This window comes from Stegodyphus dumicola, chromosome X1, assembly GCF_044657685.1.
Source record: "Stegodyphus dumicola isolate Sdum_Otavi_A_Nest chromosome X1, ASM4465768v1".
In the NCBI taxonomy this organism is placed as follows: Eukaryota; Metazoa; Arthropoda; class Arachnida; order Araneae; family Eresidae; genus Stegodyphus; species Stegodyphus dumicola.
In genome coordinates this window covers 222,509,418-222,528,870 of record NC_140780.1, presented here as the reverse complement: position 1 = coordinate 222,528,870, position 19,453 = coordinate 222,509,418, and the positions used below count along the sequence as shown (strand labels likewise).

General features: G+C 32.7%; 1 protein-coding gene across 4 annotated transcripts in view; it reads right to left on the bottom strand.

Moving 5' to 3' along the window:
* Non2 (upstream activation factor subunit spp27 homolog Non2) overlaps positions 1-17,193 on the bottom strand; it is a 105,538-nt gene extending 88,345 nt beyond the window's left edge. The window contains exons 1-2 of one of the 4 annotated variants that reach the window (XM_085808585.1): positions 16,786-17,193; positions 16,603-16,693 (exon numbers count right to left, since the gene is read on the bottom strand). In XM_085808585.1, coding sequence (XP_085664711.1) covers positions 16,603-16,693; positions 16,786-16,828 — 134 coding nt within the window. In that variant the 5' untranslated portion in view covers positions 16,829-17,193. The remainder of the gene's footprint in view (positions 1-16,602; positions 16,694-16,785) is intronic. The other 3 variants (XM_085808583.1, XM_085808582.1, XM_085808581.1) reach the window with 3 other exon arrangements.
* Positions 17,194-19,453: the final 2,260 nt, after the last annotated feature.

Here is a 19,453-nt window from a genome sequence, read left to right as displayed (position 1 = left end):
AACTGTTTTTGAAGTTGATGTTATTGGATCTGATCAAATTTGTACTAACGTACGGAGATTTAAAAATGAAAAGGTTTATCAAATCCTTAAAAGTGATAAAATTGAGATAAGTGATTATTTAAAAGATAATCATTATTCGGAAGATATCCAGGTATTATTAAGCGCAGACGCTTGGGTGAAAATTGTAACACCCGAGGTGGTTTCTGTTGAAAAGAATTTAGTGGCTGTCAAAACCACTTTAGGTTGGGAACTTTTAGGTAGTAGTTACGACCAAACATCTATTTTTTCTTGTTTACTTATTTCAGTGAAATGCTCTATTGAAACATCGAAATTTTGGAAGTCAGAAACACTAGGCATTTCAGATCCTGTTGAAAGAACTACACAGGAGGAAAAAGATTAAGAAATCAAATCACACATTACTGAAGCTACAGAACTTATGTCTACAGCTGGGTTCAACCTTAGAGGTTGGAAAAGTAGTTTAGATTTGAATGAGAGTCCAGAAAATGTTCTTGGGTCTTCAGTGGTACCGCTCATCAGATGAATTGGGATGCCGAGTAGTACCTTGGTCTGAAGCTCCCACAAGACTAATCTTCTTTCATGCATTCAGAAAGTTTTTGATCCTATAGGAGTTTCTTCACCAGCTCTTCTTAATCCAAAGATTATTTTGCAGAAGACTTGGAAATTAAAGACTGACTGGGACGAGGAACTACCAGAAGACATTCAGAAAAAATTCAGTAAATGGTCTACAGAAATACATTTTTTGAATGACTGCCGAATCCCAAGAAGAGTTTTCGTTAATTCAACAAGCTCTTTACACGTCTTCTGCGATGCAAGTAAACTAGCTTATGGTGCCTGTATATTTTTAAGAATAGAAGAACAGGAAGAAGTTCACTTGAGTCTTATCCTAGCAAAATCCTGACCTACCCCATTGAAAGAGATCACTTTACCGCGGTTGGAATTAATGGCCGCACTTCTGTGTAAGATTATATCAATTGGATATTAAAAGCTTGAATTTTTAAACACGAAGGCTTATTTTTGGTTAGACTCTTCAGTGGTTTTAGCATGGCTAAAGAAGCGAAATAATTGGTCTGTTTTTGTAGAAAACCGAGTTAAAGAGATTCAAAATTACTGCAAAGAAGGATGTTGGAAACATATACGAGGAATCTTAAACCCTGCTGATTTATTGTAATGGATAGCAAGAGATAAAATTAGTTGTAATGGATAGCAAGAGGATGCTATCCATTACAACTCCTAAAATCCCAATGGTGGACAGGACCTGAATTTCTGAAGAAACCTCCAGAAACTTGGCCTTCAAATGATCCTGATTTTGATATGAAAGAAATCGATAAAGAACGACGTCGAACTGTCATTTCGGTGAAGAATTCAACAGTTGAAACTATTCTAGTTAAACTTGCGTCCAGATTTTCGAAATATTCTATGATTGTACGAACTATTGCTTGGATGTTAAGATTCCGACTCGCTTATATGAAAAATGAAAATCGTTTGGCTGATATATACACTGAAGAATTCGAGAAAGCCGAAAAAGCTTTACTTTTCTTATACAAGGATGCTTTTGAAGAATGAAGAAAGTCTGATTTGAAAAATCTTCAGATTTTCGCTGATGAAAATGGAATTTTAAGAATGAAATCTCGAGTTTTAGATTCTTCAGATTTGCTGGAATATACATTCCTTATATTGCTACCTTCCAAAAATGTAATTGTAGAAAGAATGATTGAGCAACTACACTTAGAACATAAACGTGCTGGAACACAAAAACTTCTAATGAATTTATTGAGAATTTGGAACTAGAACTAGATGAAATTTATTGATTTTCAAAATCCTTTTAAAATTTTAGTTTAGAACTTTAAATTATATTGATGTTGCAAAATCCCCATTTTGCAAGGTAGGAAGAATGTTGGAAATGAATACGGTTATATAGTTTTATATTTACCTTTTTGGAATGGCAACAAAAATTATATTGTTTACTTAGAATATTCTATCTGTCAGTTGAGTTTAAAAATGTTAATAAAGATGTTAGGATTCCGACCCACTTATATGAAAAATGAAAATCGTTTGGCTAATATATCCGCAGAAGAATTCAAGAAAGCCGAAAAAACTTTATTTTTTCTTATACAAAAGGATGCTTTTGAAGAAGAACAAAAAAAGTCTGATCTGAAAAATCTTCAGATTTTTGTTGATGAAAATGGAATTTTAAGAATGAAATCTCGAGTTTTTAGATTTTTCAGATTTGTTGGAATATACACCTATCAAAGTCATCCAAGATGTTTTAGAAAAACTCGTCTTGGCAGAGAGTACATCCTCCACAAAAATTGGACTTATGAAATCGAGAATCTGGAACTATATGAACTTTATTGATTTTTTGGATTCTTTTTAATTTTAGTTTATAACTTTAAGTTATTTTGATGTTGCAAAATCCCCCTTTTGCGAAGTGGGGAGAATGTTGGAAATGAATGCAGTTATATCGTTTTACATTTACCTTTTTGGAATGGCAAAAGAAATTACGGTATTTGACGGCATATAAGACGCACTTTTTTTTCCTAAATTTGGTCTCAAAAAAGTTACCTGTGTCTTATACGTGAAGGCCACAGGTTAACTTTCAATACTGAATGCTATTTTTAGCTCGGATAAAGGTCTAGACACACATAACTTTTTCTACATGTGTGTGGCCTTCTAAATAAGGGTGCGTCTTATATGCCAGTGTGTCTTACATGCCGTCAAATATGGTATATTGTTTACTTAGAATATTCTACCTGTCAGTTGAGTTTAAAAAATGTTAATAAAGATTTGAGTCTGTTCTAACTGCATTTTCGTATTCATTGCGTAAAAATAAACACTGTAGTATTTTAAACCCGGTGAAGTGAATTTTTATTTTCTGAGGCCATTTCGCCACAATCTCTGCCAATTTTCACGGTCGATAGGAAATTAGCAAGTATCAATTCTCTTCTTCTAAAAATTTAATTGCATACAAATTCCTAATTAAAAGAATTAAAACATCTAAAAGAATTCCATGCTTTTTATTATTTCCTTGCAAACTGTGAGAACAAATGGCCTTTTTAAGACTGACTTTAAAAAAACTTTGTTTTGCTCCCCTTTTCACTGATATAAAGTACATTAAATGTGGAAACTTTCGAAAAAAGTTTATATTGTACTTCCCCCATCATTAAAGAGAACATGCACCAAACAATTTTCTATCAAAAAGACCCACACTTTCTTGACACTTCTAGTGACAGTCATACTATTATTTTTGTAAAATCACATGAAGTTGTCAGAATAAAGATAAAACCCATTTAAACAGATCTCAGCTGATGTTACTGTCTACTGATCACCCTTCAAAATTAAATGTTTTTAATCGTTTACAACAGTTTTACTGTTTGCAAAATAAATGCTGGATTAACACGTTCAGCGCCCGGCACGCGTATGTTTTAGGCAATCTCGTTCAGGCCACACACTTCGCTTAAAAGCGCTGGTATTGTAGGGCCAGTGATTCGTATCACGGTAAAAGATAGCAACAAGTTGTGAAAAAGAAGACATTCTGTCAAACAAAAATGCAAGAATATCTAGAAAACGACAACAAGAAAAAAACCGGGAAAAGCCTCTGAAGTACGAAAATATTGTAAATTATGTTATGATAAAAATGCAACAGAAACTGGTAGAAAAATGGCCAGAAAAAAGACTAAAAGAGTGTTGTCACATTTTGTAATAGCTGTAATGGAGAACCGTTTTTATGTTTACCGTGTTTCAATGAAATCCAATGAATCAAAATTAAGTAAATTTTAAATAAATTTTGTGTAATTTCATAAAACAGTGTAAATTTTATAGTTATATATCATGTTACACGCTGTCAGCCAGTATCGACCTAAACGAAAAGGTCTGGTGTCAGCCACAAATGGCTGATGCGACCTAAACGGAAAGTTTAGTGCAGTCACAGTTGGCTGACGCGACCTAAACGGAAAGTTTAGTGCAGTCACAGTTGGCTGACGCGGCCTAAACGGAAAATCTTGTGTCAGACAAGGATAGCTGATGCGGCCTAAACGGAAAATCTAGTTTCAGCCACGGATGTCTGACGCGGCCTAAACGGAAAATCTAGTGTCAGCCACAGATGCCTCACGCGGCCTAAACGGAAAATCTAGTGTCAGCCACAGATGGCTCACGCGGCCTAAACGGAAAACCTAGTGTCAGCCACAGATGGCTGACGTAGCGCTCAACGTGTTAAAGAAGTATCATTTTGTTTTAGCTCTTCATTAACTGAAATAACCAACCTAAGAGATGTATTTCTTATGTCCAGAAGAATTTTACCATCATATTACCCTAAAGGTAAGATCAAATTTTCTTTTCTGAGCAAAGCCCAGAGTGACCTCAGTTTTACATAAATGTTAACCAGTATCCTCTGTTCTGAAGTTAAATGTTATTAGAAACAGAAAAATTGTGTTTTCTTTAAAATGTTGCTCCCCCTTTTCTGCTTTAAAATGTTGCCCTGTCATGAATTTGATTAATAAACCTTGATTAACTGATATTTGTACTTTAAGATTAAAACTGATTTCCACATTTTTATCATGGTATAAAAAGAAAAAGGCCTGTTCTTAACCATTACTAAAGCTAATTTTCATGCCGTTTTCCTACAATATGCATATAGTAATACAATATTTCATGAGAAATAAAATGGGATGGACAATTTGATTATTTTTTCATTTGATCACTATCCCTTTCCTGACTTTTCATCTTATGTTGTCAGGAAAAAGAATTCACTTTCAAAGATGATGTTATTTTTTCAGGGGGGGTTCAAAATTAATTCCAAATATGAAAATATTTATCTGATGAAGATTTACTTATTTCACAGAGATCAAGTTATCGAGCCTAAAAGACTAGTACTGAACATACAAAATACTGTTACACACATATATATAATATGGGCGAAATTAATATGTGAAATTGTATTTTTTTCTGTATAATGTAACATGAAAATCTAAAGAAACGATCCTCTCCAGGAAAAATAAGAATATAAGGACAAGTCTATTTAACAATGAGTGAATGGCTATCTAGCTAATTTGGTGAGATAACGCCAAGTTGGCAATGGTTCTGGCAATTAATTTTTGTCACCAAATTTGGCATGAAATTGCCAAACGTGGCGACATTTTGGTCTGGTCCTTATATAACTGTAATTGATATTCTGCATAACTGTAACAGGCTCTCATACGTCTTTAAGCCTCATACATCTCCAGGTTAGCTTTGCTCTTTAGATGCATTCTGCATTGCATTGTGTTTAGCGTTCTTAGTCGTTTGACGTATAACTATTAATACTGTGAACCCGTATACTCTGTGACACTGTGAACTTCTGTGGAAAGTTCCAAAATTGTGAAGTGTTTCTTTTGGTAAAATTAATTTTATCAAGCTCTCGTCAACTCTGTGTGCATTCAATCTATTACGAACCTGTATGCATAAAAACAATATATTATAAAGTAAAAAGAATTGCCTTTTTTTTTTTATTTTAGTGATACGTAAGAATCAACGATAAAATTAGCAAAATAAAATAAAGTAAATAATATCAGATATGAGACACTTCTATAGCACAAAATAAAAATAAATACTGTTTAAATAAAATAAATACTGTAAAAATAAAATAATACTGCCCAGTTTCTAATAGCCACACTAGCTACAGTACTGACAGTATTTATAAGTGGCAATCACTAATTCATTTAGTAAATAAAACAAAAAACACTGGTTAGATAAAACACTGTGGCTTTATAGCCGAGTCTCATTAACAAATTTAAGTTTAATTTACATCTTTTCCGCATGCTTCATTTTGTCAGAAACTTGCTCATTCCAGAGAATTTTGCAGATCCAAATGCAAGCTGTTTAATCTCAAGTCCGAGGAAGAGTCCATAACCATATGAGTATACTGGACCAAAATTTGGCTGCATGCTCGTCATGGTAGCCTATTAGCGCTTGCCTATTGCTACTTGAGAAGGAATCAGAATCTCAAGATAAATGTGACAAAATTAAATTTGATCTAGTTTATAGTTGCCAACTTACAGGCTGTAGCCTTTATCAGACAGTACTTAAGACTGGTAAATAAAGAGACTGCTAAGTACCAAATTTTTTTACTGTCTAGTCCAGAGAACTGGTAATTTTATTTTTGTAATATTTTAATTTGTTATTCAAGAATGATTAGGTAGAATAAACTTATCTATTTGTGTTTGTGTGTTTTCCATTTAATTAAGCTAATGGTGTAAACTTGCATCCTAGTTTCTATGTAGCATGGAAGGGTAGATTTAAAAGTGCCAGTAGTTATAGCCCAATACAAATGTTACAACATTACGTTAACATCATATAATAATGATTTCTTCAAGTTCAGTGCATTTGCGTCAATGTTTATCACATTTAAAGGACTAAATTTATCCCAAAATAGCTGACTTTACCTTAAGACCTTAAATAAAACATGTAATTGACAAAACAGCTAATTTCCTTTCTTGATATGATCTAATGATAGTATAGAAAGTATTAATACGAGCAATCTCAAACTGGCCGCCTGTAGGTTGCATCTGATTTCCAAAACAATTTTACACAGCCCACAAATATATTCCAATTATGTATTTGATGTAAATACTTTGTTTATAGTTTTAGAGATACAGAGATATAGACCGTGTTCATACGCACGACTGCTGCTGAAAGAAACAGAATAAATACACAGTACAAATCACTGTATGACAGGCCACATAATTAGGTTAAAGGGCAAGAGCTTCAAGCGTCAGTACAATTAGTAAATTTAATTCACCAGTTGACAATTGGTAGGGTTCCAACGTTCTGATGTTCAGTTTTCTTTTTATTCAATTGGTACTTCAAATACATGCTTTCCTTCAGTCAGTCATTAGTTGGTCAGCTACATGTACAGCTGTGCAGTTCACATTGCTATACAGAATGGTGCTAAACTAACATACAGCTTATAAAACCGGCTAACTTATGCTTCCTGTTAGATCTATATTATATCCATACCAATCATTTAAAATTGCCCATAATGTTTTAGTATTGCTTGTATGCTGCTTATACAGGGTGCCACAGAAAGAATTCTCTGGTCTGGGAGGAGCATAGCTACAGTTTTGGAGGGGGGGCTAGAGTGATGGGAAGTGCATAGTAGACTAACAAAAGTGTTGTTTCAGAGCAGGCCATAGCATGTTCAGCAGAACATCGTGTTTTTGCTGAATAGCAGTTTATTTGCAAAGGCGGGTCACTGATAGCAATGCAGCATGATTCTTGCAGACACTCTGCACGCAGTTAAAGGGAACCTGTTCTGAGAAGAAAGATTTTTGACGTGGGTATGCAACTTTAAAAAGCTCTGAAGGAGGCAATACAACAGGAAGTTACTGCTGTTACTGATGAAATAACTCTCAAAACCCTGGATAACTATAAAAAAAAAGAATGAATCAGTGCATAAACAATGAAGACTATAACGATGCTTTGTTTAAAGCATAAAAAATCTTATTGATTTAAAAATGGCATTATGTGTATCTGCAAAGAGCAAAAAGAAAGTTTTTATATCTTATATGGTTCGGATTTGATTAGCTTCCACAACTGGGGAGTTCTTTTTGCCACATCCTGTACAACATACTAACATACTTAAAGATACGTAGTTCGACTTGGTCAAGTCTTCTTTAAGCTCTTCTTGAGCTAAAGGAGCTATGACATTTAAAACTATTGCATCACACTTAAGTTTTTCCGAGGTTAAAAAAATTTAGAAATCAGTTTTGATTAACAAGAACTCAACAAGAATGATTAAGAAGAAAGTGAAACTTAGCTATAGTTTGCTGGTGGTAAGCAAAGCTCACCTCTTCTGTCATTAGAAGCCGCAGGTCTTTAAAAATACTGGTCAGTTTTGATGAGCTAGCAGCACATGCTACACTCTTTTTGTGTTTACTCCACTGCAAATGATCTTTTATATCAGATCAACCACCGTGAGTCACCAGAAACTCAAGAATTACTATGTGAACATTTAACTTTATTGTCTTGATTTTGATTACAAGTACCAGTATATACCTTCTTCAAAAAAGGAATTCATTCTGTATATCCTCAGTGAATTTATAACACAATTTTAACAGAGAATGCACAAACTTAAAACGGTTAGAGTAGACTTAAGGGTACCCCTTGTATTATCGCAAAGTTGTTGTTTCATTTATAGCGAAGTTGTCGTTTTATTTATCGCGAAGTTGTTTCATTTATCGCCAAGTTGTTGTTTAATTTATGGTAACCCAAGTAGTTGAATGTTCCATAAATATACTTTTACCTAGAATTGGGTGCTAAGTCAAAAGAGTGCACAATGCCAAGTTTGTGCAATTCTCTAATTTCTTTTAAGCAAAAATATGTCGACAGGTATATGGATCAAGTCAAGGGAGTGTGCAATGCCTAGTTTGTGCAATTCTGAGATTGTTCTTTTAAGTGACAATAGGTCAATGTGTACATGGATATCGAGTTCGTGCAATTCTTTCACTTGTTATTTTGTCTTTGTGTGGCGGAGATTTTTGGCGCTAAAATTGACACTACACAAAGCCAAAATAACAAGTCAAAGAATTGCACAAACTCAGTATCCATGTACTGCCAATTTTCGCCAAGGGGTACCCATAAATATACTTTTATGCTTAAAACAAATAAAACAACCCTAGCTCATTAACACAACAGGCATCGCCGACATTGACTGACAACTGACCCGAGTTTTCTTATCTCTATCGCAAGTGGCTAGTGCCGAAGTGCGCGAGTCCAATGTTATTGCACATGAGAGGGTGTAGCGTGCAGCGAAATCTCTTCTGGTGCTAAAGCTACACCCCTTAGTACTCGATACTGGACTCACCCGGAGAGCCTCTCATATGGTCACAATTTGCGAGACAAGACAAGAAAGCACTTCCGCAAAGGATCCGTTAAATGTAAACATTGCTAAAAATGGCGATAAAAGTTCAAAGCTGGTAACCCAGCAAATTGGTTTGTCAGAGGTAGCAACCTGGTTCTACAAGCGCTTGGCATAAACAAAGAATATTTTTCATCTGTTCGGGGCTCCGTTTTGCAGCTGGCTAGCGGTGCGTCACTACCGGATGAGGTGGTGAAAATCGGTGGGGGGTGAATGATAATTTATAACACAGCTGTTTAGACTAGTATGGCTGTGTTCTTACATAATTTTTAAGACTTTAAACACGCAGAACCATAAGGCTCCTAAAATATTATAATTAACGTGGGCCACAATAATATACGTTTTTAATAATTAAGTTTTTATTTTTATTACTGTTATTTTTACCTAAAATAATAAGAATTAAATTAGTTTTCATGCCTAAAAATTTGATATATTTTTAATGAATTTTAACAATTACTTTTCAGAGGATGCTAGGTGTTTATATACAATAGATGATTAAAATGAAATAAAAATTATTATTGGTTCTCTGAGATGACAAAATACTTTGATGTATTCCCAGAGTCATCAAAGTTAGTAAACCACTGCTTTGAGTAATTAATCAAAGTTTGAATGGATCTTGAAAGATAACAAGATGTATAATGTTTCTTCTAGTATTATTTACAATGCTACTTTAAAGGATTTGAATATTATTGAAGATTCTTGGCATTGTCAAATTTATTATGAAAAAGGCAATTGTTTCAAAATAAAATATTTTAAGCTATCAACAAGAATTTCAAAAAACAAGTTGTGAAAAATTGCTTGTGTAAAATGAATGTTTTAAATGTATTATTTAGTAATGAATCCATTAATCAATTATATGTACAGTAGCACTAATTATTAAAAATAATTTTCAGAATATTGACTAGCAAAGCACTTAATGAAAAAGACTTTTTACTAAAAATATTAGTATTCTGTATGAATGACAGAGAATATGTGTAATGAATACCATGGCCAAATACCTATATAAAAAAAAAGAAACAAAAAAAGTATTCTTTACCTTGACACCTGAAAAAGTAATCCTGCTGTGCAACACATAGTTAATGTCTGATTACATGATATTGCAAGCATTTTCTTCAGATTCTTCCTGTAACTGGTTAAGACCATTGAATACTGGTAGTTTGATCTTGTTTCATATCATGGTTAAACGGCTGGCTGCATGGTTGATTTTTGCAGTTTTCCTCATATGTAATGCAAATACAAGCCAGTTTCCCTTAAAAAGTTGTTCAAAAAGGCATCCTTCTTCAGATCGATAGCCGGTATTCTTTGCCATACTTGAATAACATAAACTTTCCTTCAGATTCCACACTGACATGTTATAACTGTTATAAGCAGGACAATGATCATTCAGCTTCTATCCGTGTGGCAGGAGTATATTTAAAACATGTCAGAACCATGGGATTCATAACAAAATCGACCATGTTTTAACCTTGGAAACTTTATAAATTTTCACGATTTTCTTACATCATGAGTTTCACTAACAAGATATTCATAGTTTTGTTCAAGTTTACAAGCAATTGAGCAATACAATTGCTGAATACTGGTAAATTGGCCCAAGTCTGAATCTTCAGTATTCAGTATCTTGAGCCATCACACTGTCATGCCCCCTAAAGTTATTACTGCTTGGCATAATAACAATCTCACTTTACCATGTTACTCACTTTGTCAAAGTTAATATATCAGCTGCAGTCTCTCCAAAGACTCTCACTATAACAGAGATTTAAAAAGATCTTTCTTAGAATACAAATAGGTTTGTCGACGTCTGGCAACAATTCATGAACTTTTCACGCAAAGCATTTACGACTCATTTCAGATACAACATTTTGAGAAGTGTTTCATCTGTCTTTTTCATACGTATGGCTGCATCATTCAGAAGAAAATGATGTTGTCATGTTTAATTTCATCATTTTTCTTGCAGAATAAAATACTGGAACTGCTGGTTTTTAATAAGTCTAAAATACTGGAACTGCTGGTTTTTCCCACATCTTATTTATAAGAAGAAATAATTTCAATGATATCCTGGAACTGGAATTATCCTACGGTACATATTGGTTATTTCATTAATGGCATTGGTTATTTCATTAATGGAAATGAGAATATTGCTTTTTCCATTCTAACTTTGGATATTCTAAATTTCACTAATGTATAAAGCATTGGATTACGTCCATTTTAAGGTAAATTTGCGGAACATCATTTCTTATAAGCTTCCAAACATCTTTTCAAAACTGAGCTTTCTTACAAGATTCAGATAATGAAGACATATAATATTTAGTGATCATCAGTCTGAATCCAAAAAACAGTGTGACTCTTCAGAAGACATTCCTTGTGATCAAAGTGACTATTTTGTAGGAAAAAATAAAACAACAAAATGGAAGAAAGAACCCTTTCAAATTCAAAGATGCATGGCTTCCCATAATATCAAAAAAATTGCTTGGCAATACACATATACCTAAAGATGTGGCTTCACTCATCAATGCATGGAAGCTAATATTTGATGACACAATGATTGTGGAATGCTCTACTATTTATGTAAAAAATATTTCGGGAAATTTTAAAGAGATGCAAAACCTATGGAGAAAGAAGTGTTTCTTGCTTTTTTAGGACTCTTATGTAAATCCCATTCCCACTATCTATCCTCCCACGTAAATGTTAAAGAATTATGGGCGACTGATGGAACAGGATTGGATATTTTTCGTAAAACAATGAACTATAAGCGTTTTCTTTTCATTCATGCCTTATGATGTTGGAACACGGGATGGCAGAAGAAAGAGTGATAAATTAGCTCCAATAAGAGATTTGTTTCAAAATTTTGTCGAAGAATTGTCAGAAATTATATCATGTAGGGGAATATGTGTCTTTGGATGAAAAGCTTGAACCTTTTCAAGGACGATGCTCCTTTCTTAAGTACATGCCTAAGAAACCTGTAATACATGGTACAAAGATATTTACTGTAGTTGATTTTAGAACCTTCTATACTTTCAACATGGAAATTTACTCAGGTCAGCAGAAGCAAAGCACATCGTAGCTCCATTATACAATTCTGGAAGAAACATTACCACAGACAGTTGATATACCAGTTTATAAATTGGCCAATTTCTTACAGAAAAATAAAATTTCTATCGTTGGAACAATATGCAAGGATAAGAAGATTATCTCATGTGAATTTGTGTCGAATAAGAATAGAGAACAGCATTCAATCTTCTTCGGGTTTCAAAAGGATATAATGCTACTTTCTTATATTGCTTTTTACAGAGATTTGTAAAAAAATCTGAAATAATTACATTTTATAACATGACGAAAGGAGCAGTTGATATAGTCGATGAAATGGGTGGCACTTATTCTGTGGCCAGAATATCAAACCGATGGCCTATGGGCATATTTTTTTCGCTTTTAAATATTGCCGGGATAAATTCAAAGATCTTGCTTTTATCTACTAAAACTCCACCAGAGAAGTTCAGGAACAGGAGGCACTTCTGATTTGTCCTTTGCATTTTTAGATCCTCATTTAAAATCACGACAGAAACAGAAGAAATACAACGAAGATTCTCTTGAAGATTCGAAAAGAAAATTATGTTACTGGAGATGTTACATGTGCTCAAGGGAAAAAGACAGAAAATCGGAAACTATATGTGTGAAAAAATATATGTCAAGAACACTGTGAAATAGAAGCTTCATTTGAACTACAAAATATATTCTTCTTCTTGAGCCTAATTGATTTGAAAATTAATTATATAACTCATTGTCCATGTAATAATTCTGCATAATTTGGATTATAATTGCATTCAAAAATAAAAAACACAAATTTCTCATAGAAATCAATGATTCCTAGTCATATAAAGAAAACGTTAAATACTTTTGATTTATTTGTTATTAATTTTAAAATTAACATTATTTTTAAGCAAGATTCTATAATAAATGTTGTAATTAATATAGAATGCATAATTTTACATTACTACATTTGTACGTCATTTAATTGCGACGCGCGTTCTCGCGTCACATAATGCAGCGCCCGTCGTCATGGTTAACCTATTTATTTTACTTCTATATGCTATATATCTTATAACTTTACTGTACACCGCTAAAATCATCGCTTCCATATGTTAAATATCTTGCAACGTAACTATACACCGCTAAAATCATGGCCGATTAGCCGCTGGCGAATAAATACGCACCGGCGCTAACGGATCCGCTGCAGAAGAAAACCCCAAGACAATACGATGACAATATTATTTATTTCACTTTTCATACAGTACAGAAATAAATGACCTAATAAACCTTCACAGTTAATTATTTTTAGACCTTTTTGCTCATCTATAAAATCAAATTTAATTATTACCAAGACTTCAAGTAAACCAGCTGAGACACTAGGATTTTGTCTGAAAACTGGGACTGCCCTGGTCAAACCGGGACGTCTGACAAGTGTATCTACAATTAAGATTCCATTACAAAGGCAATGGGCAAATAATTTCCACCTGAAATATACACTAACCAACATAAACAATACCCTTTCTACCCTTTTTATAATTAAATTTATTTTCCTCGTTGTCATATTATGAATTGATATAGGGTATTATATAAAATTTGTTTTTATGGTTTATGATATAACGGGCAGATAAAGGAATTGTAGTATTAAAAATCTGATATCACATGACAGTCAATTGCAATCTAGTACAACTTTTAAATACTGAAAACAGTAGAAATGTAACTATCACTCACTGAAAATAAATGTTAAACACAAATTTCATCTACAGGTAATAAGCAGATGCATATTTTGACATCTCTCTCGAAGTGTATCTAATAATGAGTAATATGAGTGCATCCCTTCATGAAACATCTAACATGATCTGCTAATTTTGTACCTCTTCTGCATGCCTGCTGTTTAAAAATTTATTTTCTATGGTGTGGATTACAATTACAAAGAACAATTCCCATGCATAATTTAGTCAAGCATTACTATTTAGCACCAATGAGAATTCAATATAATTAAATGATTAACAGGGTAATCTATTTTTGGGGGTACCCTTTAGATTATCGCCAAGTTAATGTTCAATTTATGGTAATCTAAGTACTTTACAGTGCATGTTTTGGAAACTCTATCATGACGTTATTAGTTGTAAGGCGTGATGGTGCTGAATTTTGATTGTTGGGAGAACATTGCTCAGGGTTTATTTCTGCATTGGATGTTGATTGAGAAGTACATTGCTTTTTTTGTGCTTTACAAGAACAAGGGAACGGAAGGCTGTTTTCTTTTAAATGGTTGATGACAGAAGAAAAGAAACTTTGTTGGATGTAATTCAGCGGAATATCTTACCTGGGACAACAATCTTATCCGATTACCGGAAGTCGTATGAGTGTCTTTCTGATAATGGCTTTGTTTACCTCTGAGTAAATCACATACTGACATTTAACCCGGGAGCACTTGCGCTCTTTTGAGTCGCATGAATGCGCGCCCCGAGTCCAAAAGACCCAGCTCGTGTTTTTCGAAGAAAAAAATGTTACTCTTCAGGTAAAAGTGTTAAATTTATACCAAAATATTACGATCAAACTTAAAAAATATGCAAATTAAAGAAATTAACATTTTAATTTAAATTTCTATAATATTTTTTATGAAATAAAATGGGTTAGAGTAGACTTTAAGGTACCCCTTGTATTATGGCGAAGTTGTTGTTTCACTTACTTATGGTAGTCTGAGTAGTTGAATGTTATGGAAACCCTATTGTGACGTAATCGGGTGCATAATTTTGGGAAATTTTGAATCATGGGATGTTTTGTAAACGTTTTTGTGGTGTGTGTTGGTTTGATTGTTTAGACTGTAGAATGGTTGAAATTGAGAGAAAGTGCAGAATCGCGAACTGCTTGCCGCGTTTTTAAGAATTGCACATACATGGTATTCATGTACACGTCGACCTACTTTCACTTAAAAAATATCCCAGAATTGCACAAAAATGACATTGCGCACACTCGACTTTATCCATGTACACTGCTAAAGTTCTAGCTAGTAACCTTTATCACCTTACCAAAATGTCGCCAAACTGCCTGTTACCATATTCCAAAGATTAGCCGGAATTATTATTCAGGTTTATTAGGAATATACTGCCTGAAAGAATATCTTCCTCGGAAAGCTTCAAATTTTTCATCAATTGTAATATTGACACACTAACATGACTCACCCACAGCGTAATATTTCTGATAATTATTCATAAAATCTTCAAAACTTCATTATAAATTTCATCATCAGTTTCTTTAATGGCATGTTCAACATTTGATACATCTTCTAATAATTTTTGCAAATGTAACATTTCTCCCTTATAGGATAAATTACAAGATGTTTGCAGCTTTCTGTACTACCACAAATGAACTATGTTACAGCAATGTGAACAGACGTGCTAGGTCTGAAAGACCCCCATCCGATCAAAACAAAACTTCGAATCAAATTTCCAGTGAAAAACTTCGGAAACATAAAGAGGATGGCCTTGGAGACTACACTGAACCACAACCACTTAGGAAAAATAGGGGTGTTTTCAGAAAGGTTTCTTTAATCAGCCGGGTCCATTGGACGCAGCACGCGCACATGCTGGTTAAGGATCCGGAAACCACAGCTCCTATCAACACTATTAAAGGTGCAATAAAAAGGGATTTTTGAAAGGAATGCCACCGACAGTATGACACTACGAAGGATATTTTTTATTCTTATTTTTGTGAATTCATGTGGCGACAGCAATATGCAGATTCTAGTTCAAATAATTTTAAGCAGTTTTCTGGGACTGAAGGCACAGAAATTTATAAATAAGGTAAGCTGATATTTTCTTTTAGTACTGCGAAGATTAGATATCATGTATTTCCATTTTAGTTATTTCCAAGTTTTATTTTGATTTAAAATAAAGTTTATTAAGACTGTAATTTTTTTATGTTTTACTGCAAAACACGTTGGACGACATTTTGCTTGGGAGGGTGTTGCAAATAAACAAGAATAGTACCCAAAAAACCGCCAGATTTCAGTAAGGAGTACCCTGAAATATATTTTTCCAATTATTATACTAAGTTGGAAGTAAGTAAATCTTCAATTTGTCTGTAGCTCCTACACAAAAAATTTAAACATACATCAGGAATATTCTTTCGGATGCTGAATATAACCAAAGATAACTTACTCTAAATATGATGTTAAAATAAATAATCCTCACTCTCTTTCCAGAAATTCAGAAACTTACACTAGGAATACCTTGTTAAAAGTGTATGACAAATATACAGTTAAATGTTACAGTAGTTGATAGTGATTATGAATCTTCTGTTTGACAAAATATTTTTGAGAGTCCAGTAAGAATGAATTTAAGAATAAAGTAATAATGATTATCACAAAAATTTTACGTAAAATTAATTTGAATATAATATAAAATGATTCAAAATTCAGACAATTTTTACATTATATTCACTGCATAACTGTCAGGTGAACGAATCATAAATTAGTTAAGATCACCATAAATAGTTTTCCTTTACGCAAACTAAGACTCAAATTTTAATTTGTTTATGAAAGAGAAATTTATATCAAACTATCATATGTTAAATAAAGACGGTAAAAACACGCATAACATTTTTAAGCAAATCCTACGTATAATGCCTTTACGAGGTGTTTTTACAAAAAATTTTTGAGTGCATACCTCGATGTTAAGTCAACACCGAACTTCTTCTCACATAAAACACGTATCTTTTTCGAGGACAACGTAGAGAGATCAGCACCTCGCATTATATCTAAAAAGGAAACAAAAACAGCTGTCATAAATCATGGTTTAATCCATTTGTAAAAATAATTAAGGGAACTTAAGAGATATTGCTATATTTACCTGAAATAGTGCGGCGAAGTTCTGAATTTGAAATTTTTGGCATCTTTCTTGTACTACCTAAAACTGAAACAATAACAACACAACATCCACGTGCAGGTATCAGCAGACAAAGAGCAAAAGTCTTACTACAAATCACAGAAACGATTTAAAACTTCGCTATGAATAACGCAAAAAATTAAAATTTCAATTTTACAGAAACACTAAAAAGAAACCTGATATTCACAGAACAACGAATTTTGGCGCAATGTTCTACCAAAAATCACACTGGTCACACTCTCTACACCGTTATTCTCATTGGCTTCTACAAAACTTTAAAAGTATGAGTTAATATTTTGGTACAAGCCGGGCGGGATAGCTACTACTTCTATGAATAAAAAACAAATATTATCATTATCCATACAACAGCCTAATATATTTCTCATTTTAAACTACATAATTTTTGGTGATAAATGCAAAAATTTGTTTAAAAATTGTTCCTGTGATAGGATGATGGGGAGAAGAAGAAACCGCATTGCATATCTTCTTGTGGAACGATGTTTCAAGGAGGTTATAATAGAAGGAGGGAAGGTTCAGCTCAAACGGTGAAGCTTGGCGGCCATCTTCTTGTTATCACCGTGACTTGTGCAAGGAAATCTGTCATTGCAACATTTTTTCTTTTCTTTTTGAAGCATGTCAGCTTGTATTGCATATGGATGCACAAATAGATTCTCGAAAAAAATTCCGGGCATTATTTTTCACACGTAAGTATCAATTTTCTTTTTTATGTAATATGACAACTATATAAAAAAATATCACAATGTCATGTGGTTTTCTTTCCAGATATGAATACAAAAGGACTTAAAATAGGTTATTTAATATAACTATAATTAAAATATATTAAATACATTTGAATGTTTCTGTTTACAGCTGGTATCTTCGTTCCTTAAGATACAATGCTATATGGTAGGATTTAAATTGTATAATTTGAACGTTTTAGTTAATTCGTTTTATAACTTTCATGAAAAGTAAGAAATCAATTGTTACTATTTTTATTAATTGTAAAGGTGTTAAATAAAGCAATGCTTTTCTTTAAATATTAATTATTATTCATTTTTTTAAGTTAACATAAATTGTTCTGTTGTTAAAAATTTTTGCATAAACTTACAAATTTCTGGGCAGAATAGTGATAAAATTAAGTAAAATATTTACACAATTGAACATGTGGAAAGATGTATCCAAAAACTTATATAGGCGTATTTCTGTAATTCAACTTAATTAAAGGCAGTTTCTTTGAGATTAATAAATATGAAATGCGCATAAACTGAAATCAATGAATTCACATAAATCTGTTTTATTTTATTAAGATTTATTTTCTAACCTAAGCAAATCCGTGAAATATGCAGAAACATAATTTTTTAAAGGCTTTAATGTTATGCGCATGCATTTAGATTTCGAACTATTTCTTAATAATTTGCTGTATATAGTAAATTATGGATATCATCTTTATTACTTTAAAACAAAAATTCAACAATAGCGAGGGATTTCATTATAAATTTAACATATTTTTACTGGAAAATAAATGCACGGAACAGCTTAGAAACACGTACATGTCACTGCCGTAATGCAATGTTTTGAAGTCACAAACATGGACGCCGCTTGTTCGGCGGAGTTTCATTCCCCGATAGTGGAGGAAACTACGAACCCTCCCTCCTTCTATTCTAACCTCCTTGCGATGTTTGATAAGGCTCCTCTAAACCCATAGAGGTAGGAAGTAAGATGGAGTCGCCCTAAACAAGTTTTTCCCGTACCCAGCTCTGAAGCACCGGCGATCCCTACGTGGTGACCAAAACATTGGGTCATTTACCATTGAGTTCTATGGGATTTGACGCGTTCGAATGTATATATTTTGTAATTACGTCGTAAATATACATATAAATGTATATATTTTCTTTTTCTACAACACTTCAGAGTCCTAAGTATGTGAAAACAACATATTTTTAAACAACATTTCATTCTGAACGGAATTAAATGCTATATTTTTCACAGGACATTTTTCTCAGAATGGTTTAATTTGAAGGAAATATTTTCACAAGTTTTCGTTAATTATATTAGAAAAAAAATTAAGGTAATTCGATTTTATTCGGTTAAGGTACAAAAATTAAGATCAAAGTTTATTGTATTATTAATATTAAAATCATGCATTATTTCTTTCTATTTATAGAGCTTCTTCCTAAAATACTTTCTTAAATATGACATGATTTTTTGGCTTTTGAGGCATCTTTTAAATCGAAAAATGTAAGTCAATTTATAATTAATGCTCTATTCGGTTCATTTTAAATTAGAGAATTATTAGGAATTAGCGAAATATTTTAAATAAGTATTTCGCTAATTCCTAATAATTAAATAGGTATTAAATAGTACTTGACTTTGTCTGAACATTTCTGAAAGGGAATGAAATAAGTTTTTTTTTAAGTATTATTTAAAACTTGTAACTGAGTTATTATAAAATGTAAGGGGATTAATTCTTTTAATTATACTTATCAGATTTTTTTTTACCCTTCATTTCAACAATACATATTCCAAAACGTTCTTTAAGTGCGCATCTCATAGCATTTGCTTTACAATACCTTTTAACACATTGCTTTCCAATACAAAAAATTCTTGCTTAAATACTTTTATAACGTATTTG